At 40.1% G+C, this 12,310-nt stretch overlaps 1 protein-coding gene across 1 annotated transcript; it reads left to right on the top strand.

Moving 5' to 3' along the window:
• The first annotated feature begins 7,886 nt into the window (after window positions 1-7,886).
• LOC102048126 (carboxymethylenebutenolidase homolog) lies at window positions 7,887-12,043 on the top strand. Its single transcript, XM_055705269.1, has 4 exons — window positions 7,887-8,056; window positions 8,960-9,102; window positions 9,869-9,960; window positions 10,668-12,043. Exons 1-4 carry the CDS (start codon window positions 8,004-8,006, stop codon window positions 10,821-10,823), a joined length of 444 nt encoding a protein of 147 aa, XP_055561244.1. The 5' UTR covers window positions 7,887-8,003; the 3' UTR covers window positions 10,824-12,043.
• The last annotated feature ends 267 nt before the right edge of the window (window positions 12,044-12,310 follow it).

The raw sequence follows: 12,310 nt of genomic DNA, 5'->3' as shown, positions 1-12,310 counted from the left end.
AATAAAAGGTCTTTTGGGTGGATTCAGGAGTCCGTGTCTTCATCTCCTCAGCCTCCTTAGCTGAAGCTAATGAGCTGGGTGTTGCAGCTGTGGGATAGCACGTGTGGAACGCAGCTCTGGGTTGTGTGAACAGCTTTTAGAGAAGAGGTGTGAAATCCTGCCTCTACTCCTCTCCAAATGTGCTGAGCCCTAGGTCATCACGGTGTCTCCAGCCATGCTGGGGACCCAGGCTCTCCTGCCATTCACAGCATGTGGCCACAGGTGCCATGGCTTCTGGGGCCCCTGATAAATTCTTCCTAGGCTTGGCCGGTTGACGGTGGTGGTGGATGCCCTGACCTCATCCCAGTTCGTTCCCCTCTGCCCTCATCCACCCTCTTCAGTGTGCAGGTAAGGAGCGTGTAAACTTTCCTCCGGGTCTTTAGATGCTGTACTGAGGCAGGATCCCCCACGCCTGCAGAAAGGGGAGGGTGGTTCGCCTGGAGAGAGGGGCGCTTTCTGTAAGTAACCCCTAGCTGCTCAGCCCGGGCAACTCTGTTCAGGCCGGATCAGATGGCTATGCCAGGCAGCTCCCCAGCGCTGCGTTAAAAGCACGGGGGTTAGCATCTCCTCGGCCGTACTTGCTCCAGGAGATGCCCACGAGGTGGAGCCCCTCTCCCTGCTTGTCATGAAACAGACTTTCTAGGGGCTCCATCCACAATAATCAGCACCCTGAGCGGTCCCAGGTAAATCCAGCAGTAAAGGTACACCGCTGCCAGGAAACCTGCCTTCCTATTAAGCGGGGAGCTGCAGTGAGCGAAGCTGCTGAACGTTGCCCCTGCGTGCAGCAAGGCACTGCAGCCTGCTGGGTTATGATACAGGGAGGGATGTCACCTCCTCCTTGGAACTCGATTCAGAGGGAGCCCTGGCCATGACACATCGTCACACCCTGAATTTCATTTTGCACGGCTGAATGTTTATCGGTTTATCTCCTGTACGTGGCAAAATCAGATTGCCTTGGGATATCATTAAAACTTGATAAGCCAATGAGTTGGAAGAAGCATGATTTGAATTGTACCCTGAGGGTATTCTGTTTATGTTTGCTCATCGTGAGTAAGATCTTTTTTCCTCATATGAACAAATATAAATAGAGGTATACTGAACTGCTTAAGGGGATTTTAACCATGACAGATAGTATTAGTTCCAAAATGCTGAGTTAATCTCTTCACAATTCTCTGTTACTTAAACTTGATTGGCCAAATAGTGCAAAATAACACTAAAATGGCTCAGCAAACTAAAACTCAGTTGAGGAGGGATGCACCTTAGGCAACCCAAATATATATCACTGAAGAAGTAGCATTCAAAGAATAGCACCTAGTAAATCTGAACTTCTGCCATCCAAGCATCGCCAGTGCTCATTAAAGGTAGGGAAAGCCTCTGCTATGATACAGACTGTAGTGGAGACCATTTTTTCCAGTTTCATGTCTGGCACTCCTATCACTTGTGGATCAGAGCTCCCTGGATGAGGCAACAGGGAGCTGCTGCCCTGATGGCATGCCACAGAGGAAGCAGGAAAAGGGCTGATGATGTGTTAATGAGTAATGGGAAGAATAAATGGAGGGATGAAGGAGAAAGCACAGAAGTGTTTCAAACTAGAGCTGTTTTGAGCCTTGTTTCCTATTTCATTGTTGATGCTGTAGCCCTAGGTTTGCCACTGTGGTGGGAGAACAGCACAGATGCTGTTGTGCTATGGCCACAATATTAGAAGTTCACAGATTGGACTCTGCCTAAACTGGGTCTTAACAAAATTGTTTTGCTATTAGGCTTTATTTTATAGATGGGGCTTATGTGATAGCCTAAATCTGGAAACTGGGAAGAGTAAATCAAGGCAATGGAAATGCCAGATATCTTGTGTGGGCTTGATAAAATGTGACAAAGTGTCTAAAACTGTAAGACTGTAAAGTATAGTGGGTAATTTTTTTTTTAAAAGGCAAGATATGCAGCATTTTGAAGTCATGGTGAAACTTACACTTCATGAAGCTTTGAAAAAAAAAGTCAAAAGAGATGACAGTGCAGCTGATTTCTTAGGTGGAAATCAAGCCTGAGTACTTGGTACGTTAAAAGTCTTCATGTGTCTGAACGAAGACATGTTTGAACTGTATTTCATTTGAAGTTTCACAAATGCAAAGAGCTGATCTAAACTGCGAATACAGTCAGATTCCTAAACTAACAACCTTCTGCTCATTAAATCTGTGGTGATTGAATTACATGTAGGTGAAAATTAGAATTCAATTAACAAGCAACTTTGAAAACATAGGTTCTTGCAATTTTTATTTAAATGTATTTTAGCTGTACCATGTAAATTCAGTGGGGTGTGGTGAGAAAAATAGTGTTTTGCTCATAGTCTGCTCAACATCTCTGTTAATCCCTTCTGTGAACTATTACATAATTTTGGAAATCTGCATCCATGTTGGTTTAATTAGTATTTTTTACCAAGCACACGTTCTGTTCAAAGGAAGGTTATGCTGTGCTTTCTGCTTGTTTGTAGAGATAGCCTCAGCAATACAAGATGATTTACTGCTTTCTGTGAATAATTTGTAAACATTCTTTGAGTCATTATGTTTTTTAAAAAAACTTACTGTTGCAGCACATTGGTTTTGTTTATTAAAACTTGGCAATACTGTTATTTTTGTTTAAACACAGCTTGTGTTTTAACATATATTTAAACATATATGTTTTAAAAGAAAGAAGTCTTTTACTTAAATAGAAATCAATTTTTGTTGGTTTACTGCTCAGATGAACTGCTTGTGAAGGAAAACAGTTGGCAAGCATGATGGTAGGAGAGTTGTTCTAAATCTGGCCAGTTATACAGAGTGCGTTTAAAGCCTCAGGCCTTTGCTTTGCCTGAGATTTAGAAAAGGTACTTTTGCCTCGTTGTAATGTCAGTCAGTCTAACTGGCAAGCTAAAGTCCAGCTGCATCTTTCGGAGATTATGTGGTGATTGATTGCAGAAGGCCAGGAGACAAGCTTTGTTCGGAAAAGTCATTGTCGGGAAACGTCCTTGAAGGGGGCCAGTTCTTGGTGCTGGGAACCTCTCCATGTATCACTGCAAAGTGCATAGTCCTGTGAAAAGAGCATAACTGGTGTAAAGAGGCAGCATTCAGGGTAATTTGTTTTCTTGTTTACTGTGTTTTCTTGTTTTGTTTTTAATACCATTTACCATGTTACCCACTTGCAGAGAAATTGAAGAGGGCAGGGAGTATTGGGAGTGTATTAAAGGTCTTATTTGACATCTGTCTGAATTAGAAAATCTAGAAGGGGATAAATAGTTTAGATATATTGCTAACAAAGAATAGTTAAGCATTGAAGAGTGCATTTTATTTGTATTGCCAGCATGCTGCATTTCACTTCAGTAATAGGACCAGCCAGACCAAGGAATATCATTCCAGTGCATGCATTTGCACAGGAAGAGAGACTAGCTCTTGTTAGTAAGCAAACGGTGCCATTTTTATTGCTTAAGAGTGGTGGCAGGCCTAACTTAAACAGCTTATCAGACTAAGGTAGAAAAAAAGGCTCTGTATATGACCACCTACTGCTTGGTGGAGGGGAAAGAGGTGGGGGGGCACCAAAAGTTAGTTGGGTTTAAAGAGATGCTACAGAGGCCTATCTCCACTTGAAAGAAACAAGAAATTAAGCTGGGCTTGGGGGATTCTTCTGAGAAGACCTCTTTGGTCATAAACTCTTCAGAAACCATTCTTCACTTGAGGAGAAATGGAGTAGTTTCCAGTTTGTCCTTTAAAATGTACACCTCTAGAGAGAAGTTATGTATCTGCGATGTATGAGATTTTGTTATATGCACAACATTGGTGTACGTCTCTGTATTCCTCTGACCACTCTTAGTTCAGATTACATAGCATGTAACTCAGAGAAAACCCTCTGCTGATTTACTTTCTCGAGTTGATTGTTAGAACTTTTAGAGATGCCAGTTAATGATGGGTTCCCTGAGAAAGGACTGTATGCAGCAGGTGGTACAAAGGACCAGAAAAGTGCATGTAGGGCAGCAGCCTTGGATTCCCCATGGAGCAAGGGAAAGGGGACATGCACAATGAAAACTTGAGGAGAAAAGGTAGTCAGAAAAGCAGTGCGTTGACTGTGGGGTTACCAGGTGCCAGCCTGTGAAGAGATGTAAGACCACGTGAGAGGAATTGTTATGAAGCACAGTGTGTGGGGACATGACATAGTAGTTATCACACACTGGATTGCTCCAGGCAGAAAGCTAGGAATGGTGGACTGACATAAGCCTTTCTTCTGGCCTTACCACACTCTGGCGCTGTGATGACTGACCTGGAATTCATCAATATTTATGGCAGCCAGAGAGGGCTGGTGTCAAGAGCCTGTTTACAATAAACACCTGGAGCTTTAACTTCTAAACTTGCAGTATCAGTTGGGTATTACTAGGTGTCTGGAAGGGGCTGTGGGGGCTGCTTGAAGATTATGATCCATAATTACAGTTGTTACTGAAAATAAATTATATTACTGTTTGTCCTTTTTGCTTTCCTGCAGATTCCTAGATGCCTAATGAATTGAGGTGCTGCCCATGTGATATTGGAGACAGGTTTGGTTATGAGGGTGGCAGGCAGGAGGTGCAAGTTGAGCACATCAAGGTGTATGTTTGCAAACCACCTGCCAGCACAGATAAAGCTGTGATTGTGATTCATGATATATTTGGATGGCAACTCCCAAACACCAGATACATGGCTGATATGCTAACTAGTGGATACATGTAATAAATCTTTTCTTCTCCAAGAAATCCCACTCTTTATGATTTCTAGCCTTATGTTAGAACTGTTACTCCCATTCATTAAACTATTACCAGGGCAGTTTGAGTGATGTATTTCCATAATTCAAAACCACAAAGGAACATTGCTGTGAAATGATGCAGAGCATAGTATGCTTCCGTTGTAATTTGCTGTTTACAGAACTGACTGCACATATAGAATATATAGAATATTAAGAACGTGATGCAGTAAAAAGTGATTCTGATAATTTTTCCAGCAGTGTGAGATGGCTTCAAAATATAGTATGTTTCAGTATGAAACAAAAGTGTGTATTCTGTTTTTAGAAATCTTTTTAAAGTAAACAGTCATTCAAGGTAAATTATATGACGTATTTAAAAAAATTGTCATTGGCAGAAATATGCATGAATGTCATGTATTTTGAACATGATATTGAATGTACACACTGAATACGTGCATATGAATGTTTCATATGCACACAAGGGGTATTAAATACAATCCCCTTCGCCCCACAAATCTTTCACACTCATTTTCAGTGCCCTACAGCAGTTACATTCCAAAATGCAGCCATGTCTTGCAGTAATGGGATACGCTGCAAGGTACTCCATTTGCAGTACACATTACAAACATTGAGACTGGCCTGCAGTTCCAAAAAGCAAACCTCCACCTAATTCTGTAGTGGTCTAGTACGGAGAGTTGGTGCCTTAACTATTCTCAGTCTATGGAGTGTGACAGAAGACGTCAGCAGACAGTTGCCATGTGGCTGAGATCTGCCTGTGGAGCTGAAAGGAGCTCTGTGTCTCTGCAACATAAGGATACTACCATTGTGAGGATTAGGATTTTCTGATACACTGGAACAATGAACTGGTCATTAGTCTGCTCCTTGCTACTGTCTTTCCTGAGCACTGGACATCTTCTGTTCTGCTGTGTGATTGGAAATATGTTTGTCTTGTGACCAAATGCAATCATTCATGAGGCTGGACGTAAAGCTCTCATGCTGTGCAGGATACTGGCAAATCACTAGTATGACAGTGTGCTTCCTTATTACAATAAGAGTCTGCTCAGTCAAAAGTACCCAGTGTCTGATGAGTTGGTATGTCTTCACACTACCTTACCTCCTCTAATTTTCTCCTGTGATTCATGCCACGTCATACTTTGTTTTGTAATACCTTCTTTCCCTCCCTCCACCTGTACTGCTAATCCACAGTGGTCAACGGAAGAATGCTGGTGTTTCAATTGCTCAAGGCAGGAGGAGAGCTGAGAGTTTTCAGGTAGCAGTGACTGAATAAAGAGAGGCCGTGCGTGTCTTCCCTGATTGCTTCAAGATGCTGCTGAACTGGTGCACCAATGTTTATTGAGAGGAAAATAGCTGTATGTTTTCCTAGTGTGGATGAGGAGCTATGAGAGCTGTATTTCAGAGACCACATTAAGACTGGTGGCTTGTAGTGTCTTATCAGGCTAGTCTGAGTGGGGAAGAACCTGTTCTTCTACCTGGTCTTGGGAAGGTTCACTTTCAAAGCAATACGTAGCCCTTCTGCCCTTCTGACAGGTACTTATCCAAAGGCTGTGCAGTTTTGCCTATACCTATACCTTTACAAACACCAGTATGCTGTGGATGTCACTGTTGCTTTTTTTCACAGAAATGATCAAACACCATTGAAAAAAAATAAAATGCTTGCAACATAGTTTGGTCTGCTTTAGGCCAAGCTGATCCAGTCATTTCACCATGATCATTAAGATACATACGGTGTGTCTGAGGAGGGAAAGAGCCAAAGGCATTCAGTAAGTGAATGATGATCATAGTTTCCCAGGGATCCCATTGTTTCCCTGTGGGCTGGACTTGGGAGAACACCCAGCAGCATCTGGGGGTGACCTAGTGCTGGCAGCCTCCAGAGTCCATGCTTGTTTCCTTCTGCATGAGGAGACGGCATTATCCACTAGTGACTGCACCACCACAACTCCGCTGCTGGCCACACAACACATTTCAGCTGAGGTCACCCTGAGCCAGGATTTGGGCACCCCTGTGACACAGGGAGTCTTTAGTTCTGAGTGGACTCCTACTGTACTTCCCTTTTTCCAGTCACCAGATGATGTCCCCAGAAATATGCTCCTCCCTTTCTTCCCACACATTTTCTCTTCACTTGGTCCTTGCTGACCTCAGTCCATCAAGTGCTTGGGTTTTTTTCCGAGCCTCATAATACACTCTGCAGTAAATAACTATTGTATCTAATTGTCTTTGTTTAAGTGGGACCCATTAATAATGGATTTATGTTAAATGGTATTATGTTGTACGCAAAATCTATAATTGTTATAATCAGGACCTAGTCTGATAATCTTTTACAAGATAATCTATTGGTTTACTGTGTATAGTTTCAAATTATGTACTCACAGCAGGTAAAATACTAGGGATAAAAATATTTGTATTTTCCAGATTTGTATCACAAATTATGTGGTTTAGTAATTGAAAAAAGCATATATAGATACCTATAAATAATTTCTAAAGCTCATAGGCATTTCTGTAGAATAGTTAACAATGATATTTAAAAACATTGTTTTCTTAGAAAAAAGAAATCAAAACAAAATTATGCCTGGATAGAAACTTTTCATGCTATGAAGGGTCAAAAAAATCTCAGTGATTGATTAATTAATTCAATTTCAATTTTTTTTGTGTGTGTCTGTGTGTGCAGAGCCATCTGCCCAGACTTTTTTGTGGGAAGAGAAACGTGGAAGCCTTCTGATCACTGGTCCAAGTTTGATGATTGGCTGAAAACTCAAGATACTAGGAAAATAAACAAGATGTCAGGGAACTGGATATCCCATTGCCTGCTGCTGTCACATACTGCTTTTTTTTGTTGTTGTTTTTGTTTGTTTGTTTGTTTGAGATTGGGTGCAGCTAATCTACCAGTGAAGGTGTTTTTTTTTAATGCCTCCTTAAAGTGGATGGAATCAGTGACCTTTTATTTTTGCCTTGAATAGAGTTCAAGAACAACTCTCAGCAGTGGCTTAGGGAAGAGTTTTGTCAACTGATGCTGATAACATCAGCTGTTATAGACTTCAAGTTGTTTCCTCTGCCTCAAAAAGCATGGTTTAAAAATGACCTGTGACACAAGAAGTGATGAGTCTAATTGGAGACCAAACTAATTAACTTCCTGGGAGAGCAAATATCTTTCTTGGACTGTTGGTAGTAGCTACATTGAAGGTTGCTGGGCTTAGGTATTCGGTAAGAAGGTTATGGGAGACATAACTGAATCCTTTCCAGAGAGCTCCCCTCCTTTCTCAGAGGGGTCAGTTGTCGTGGAAACTTTTTAGTTTGGAATCTGTCCCCTGTCCGCTGCAATGGGGAGGAAGGGTTGGGCTCTGCCTGGTATTTCTTACAGGTGATTCACGTTTCAAGTGTTAGCTCCAGTGAAGAAAGAATTTTTTGGCACTTAATTTGCTTCTGTCTGTGTGTGTTGGTGGATGATGTGGTATTTGCGAGGCTGATGTATTAAGGGTGTGTATAGCTTGCGTGCCGCAGGGGGCAAGGAACTGGGGCTGAAAATATAGTTTTGAGGTGATACAAAAGACTTAACTGCCACCAATACTTTCTCTTTACTGCTTCTGCATGTTGACATCTGCTTCAGGGGTAAATGTGTTTTTTTCAGAATACAGAATCTTGATAAGATGTATTTCAAGCTACATTATAAATTCTGAAAAGATCTACCTTGTTTGTTACATTGACTTTCCTGCAGCAAATATATGGGATTAGCTTACAGTTATTGTCAGCATTTTGACTGTCTAATGAATAGTATTCTCTAGAGAGGTTTTTATTACTTTTTCTATCTACATTTACAAAGCAAAACTTCATTAGCTTATTTTAACCCTTAGGTAGGTGTTTAATCAATCATCTACTTTCCATCTCTTTAGGTTTCCTTTGATATATGTTGATCACGTTGCATTATTATTTAATTCCATTCAGGTCTTTTTTTTTTTTTTTTTTCTCTCTTTCTGATTATTTCAGATTAGCAACCAGTACTATTGGTCTGAAATAATGAATTATTTAAAGTATGTGAAAGAAAATATAGTAACAGCATGATATAGGGATCTCTGTTTTATGTATCTTCTATGCATCTCTAGATTTTCTTTTCAAATTTTCAAATACTGGTTTTACAATGGGTGCTTAATTCTCATTTGCTTGTATGTTCCAGAGAAGCTGATGCTGTGCTTAAATATCTAAAGAAACAGCATGGTGCAAAGAAATTAGGGGTCATTGGTTTTTGCTGGGGTGGTATTGCTGTATCTCACCTGATAATGACATGCCTGGAATTAAAGGCTGGCGTATCTCTCTATGGTAGGTAAATACAGGGATGTAATACAAGCAGGTACACATGCATATTATATTGCTTAAGTACTTCATCTAACATTGTTTCTTCAAATCAGGCTGTCAGCTGATGAAGAGAGGTATTTTCAGCTGAGTAGGGAAGATATTACGCGAAGACAGTGGTGAAGGTTTTTGCTCCTAGTTTCAGAACGGGTCATAGCAGACATCTTTATTTCAGATCTGGACGGACATATGTGTTGTCCTTCAGTCACCTTCCTGATTTAGCTCCCTTTTCCTGTTTACTACTGCTCTGCATGCTGCAGAGCTAGAAATTCTCTTAGGAGCAGAGTATTATTTTTGCTGTAGCTCTGCGAGGTTAGATTGTGATTATTTTAACACCAGCTTTCCTCTTATGCTCTGCTCAAGAAGTTGGGATAGCTAAGCTGCCCTTTGCTAACATTCTCAGAATGTAAATTTTGTACTATTTACTAAAGCATTGACTTTCCCAGCCACTCAAAACATTCAAGCTTGTATGCACAGAAGGTATTTTTCAAGTCTTATTAAGTCAGATATTGTCTGTATCTTAAGAAAATGGCTTAAATAGACTTACAATCTTGGAAGGTATTCTACTAGGAGTCATGGTTACAGTAGCTTGAAAGTAAAGCTAGTATGTATGGCTGCATATTGCATGAGACTTGAAAACCTTTCACTGCAGAAGCAGAGTGCTGTATTTGAAGCTGGATTTCACCTTTAAAAGTCAATCGTGATTTTTTTTTGTTTCTTTAATGTTTTCTAGGACTAATCAAGAATTCTGATGATATAGCCACTTTCCTGAACCCTACGTTTTTCATTTTTGCTGAGAAAGATGACTTCATTCCCCTTCATCAAGTATGCTAATAACCTCTGTCTTCTTTCATTTTTGCATGTTTAAAATTCCATCCAGAATTCGGAATCAAAACTCAGCCTCATGATACTGCTTGAAGGGCAAAAAATAAGGAGAAAAATGGAGCAGAATGCAGCAAAACAGAACAGGAAGGCTAATGTAACCTAGGCAAAGAATGAAAACTAGATATTTTTTTTTCTTCTTAAGCCTCATTCCTTTGTAAAAGTATGTAAAAGTATGGCTAGTAACCCAGGTAAGAAAGCTTTATCAAAATGTCATCACTTTTTTGAAGTATTTTTTGAAGTATTGTACTCAGAGAGCTATCCTTTGCTGGATGATACTGTTTTCTATTGGTCAGAAACCCATAAACCATGTAGGATACACCACATTCCATCCACAGGTGTTGTTAGAAGCTTTTGTTCAGTTGTAGTGTATTTAGCATTGCTATATATTTCACATATAGGAAGTACTTCTGTCCATATCTTTGCAGATTGTTGACCTGCCTTTATATTCTAACAAATTTTCTAGACCCTTACTGCAAAGGTGTTTTTTCTTTATATAATTTTACTTTTTGTTTTGCCCATATGAAGCTTGGTTACTAGTTTCTAGCCTGAATTATAAATTAGGGAGTTGGATTATGAATAAGATGAAGAATGGTAGCATTTGTAATATGGCTATACTGATATAGTTACGACTGTGCTCTCTATTACAGGTCACCCTGCTGGAGCAGAAGCTACAAAAACAAATTGTGAAGTCAATTATGAGGTTAAAACTTACCCTGGACAAACTCATCGTTCTGTACATCACAGAAGAGAAGACAGCAATCCTCAAGGTAAGCCTTATATTGAGGAAGGAAGAAAGGATGTGATCAACTGACTGAATAAATACATTTAATAGAAGAACAAGCAACTTAAATTGTAATCCAGTTATGTAATACACTGTGCAGATTTTTGATGGCACATTTTAGAAAACTGAGGGGAAGGTTTGTTGAAATAGAAATCAAATAAATAAGTAAACAGATTATTTTAGATGTTTTTGTCAGTAGATTCTAATGGATACTTCCATATTATGTTCTTTTGAAGAAGTCTTAGATTTCACTTAGCAGTGTCACGTTTTAATATTCTCCAGTTCCTTGAGATTTATCTGAATGTTTGAAATAAGACTAATGTTAAATTAATCTATTTGTGTATTATGGCCACTGTTCATCTAATCTACATAAATCACAGGTTCAAAATTTAGGGACACAAATACATTGCTTGGTGAAGCTTATTTTGAAAGACTAGGCTTTCTTGATTGGTATGGTGGTGGCGGATTCGTATTTAACAGGTGACGTAAGTGGGCATATCTTGTGGCTAAGGTTGTCCAGATGGAGTACTACTTTCTCAGATTACCTCTGGTTCTGTGAAACACTGTAGGTGATTTCCTGGTCAGTTTAGGAATTCAAAAGTGCCGTGCAATCTGCAGACAAGGCATTTTAATGTGTGGCTTACAACCATGGTTGCTGCTTAAAGAAGAAATGGTACATGATTTTTGCATAATGCGTCTTGTTACGTAATTTTCCCATTGATGATATGAGAAAAATCTAGTGTTGCATCAGCTCCAGATTGCATCTAGTCATCGCCCAGCCTCTGTCAGGGGCCAGCAGTGGCTGTGCAGGGAATTGTCCCTCTCACTCCACGATCTGGCAGCCAGCTGTTCAGGACGAGCTGTGCCTGAGGTGGATGTTGGCACTGGAGCAGTGTGTTGAATGGACGGACCTAGCCTCTGTGGATTTGCCAGACCCTTTTTGAACCTGCTTGAAATGCTGACCTCTAGTGCATTTTATGACAGTGACTTCCATGGTTTAATTTATGCTTCATGGGGAGAAAGGCTTGCATTCATTAGTTTTAAACCAGCTGCCTAGTATCTTCACAGGGTGCTGGTACTTATAAAGTTGTAAGAAAAAGAAAACAATGTTATGTCCCTTTTCACCTTCTCAGTGCTACTAATAAAGACTGCTATGTGCTTTAATGGGGAGAAAATGTAATTTAGGAAAGTCTTAATTTTACTAAAGACAATGTCTCAAATTAAATATCAGAGCAACATACATTGTGGTGTGTCTCATGTAAAAACAGTCAACAGTATTAATTAACCATCTCTTTCTCAATGGGATTTTAATTTCTTTTGCTTTTTCCCATCCATGTTTTCCTCTTTTACATGCTGGTAATGGCCCTCTGTCTTTCCCATGGGGAGGTCTTCAGAGAATTCTGGCTTGCAGCTGCCTATTAACTGTTGTTCTTCATACAATACCATCTATATGTAATGTATTAATCCAGCTGTTAACCTAGGTGATACTGCTCTCATAACACATTTTTG

The sequence above is a fragment of the Falco cherrug genome, chromosome 3 (genome assembly GCF_023634085.1).
Source record: "Falco cherrug isolate bFalChe1 chromosome 3, bFalChe1.pri, whole genome shotgun sequence".
NCBI lineage: Eukaryota > Metazoa > Chordata > Aves > Falconiformes > Falconidae > Falco > Falco cherrug.
Note: the sequence above shows the minus strand (reverse complement) of the source record. Positions and strands in the feature narration are given on the sequence as shown.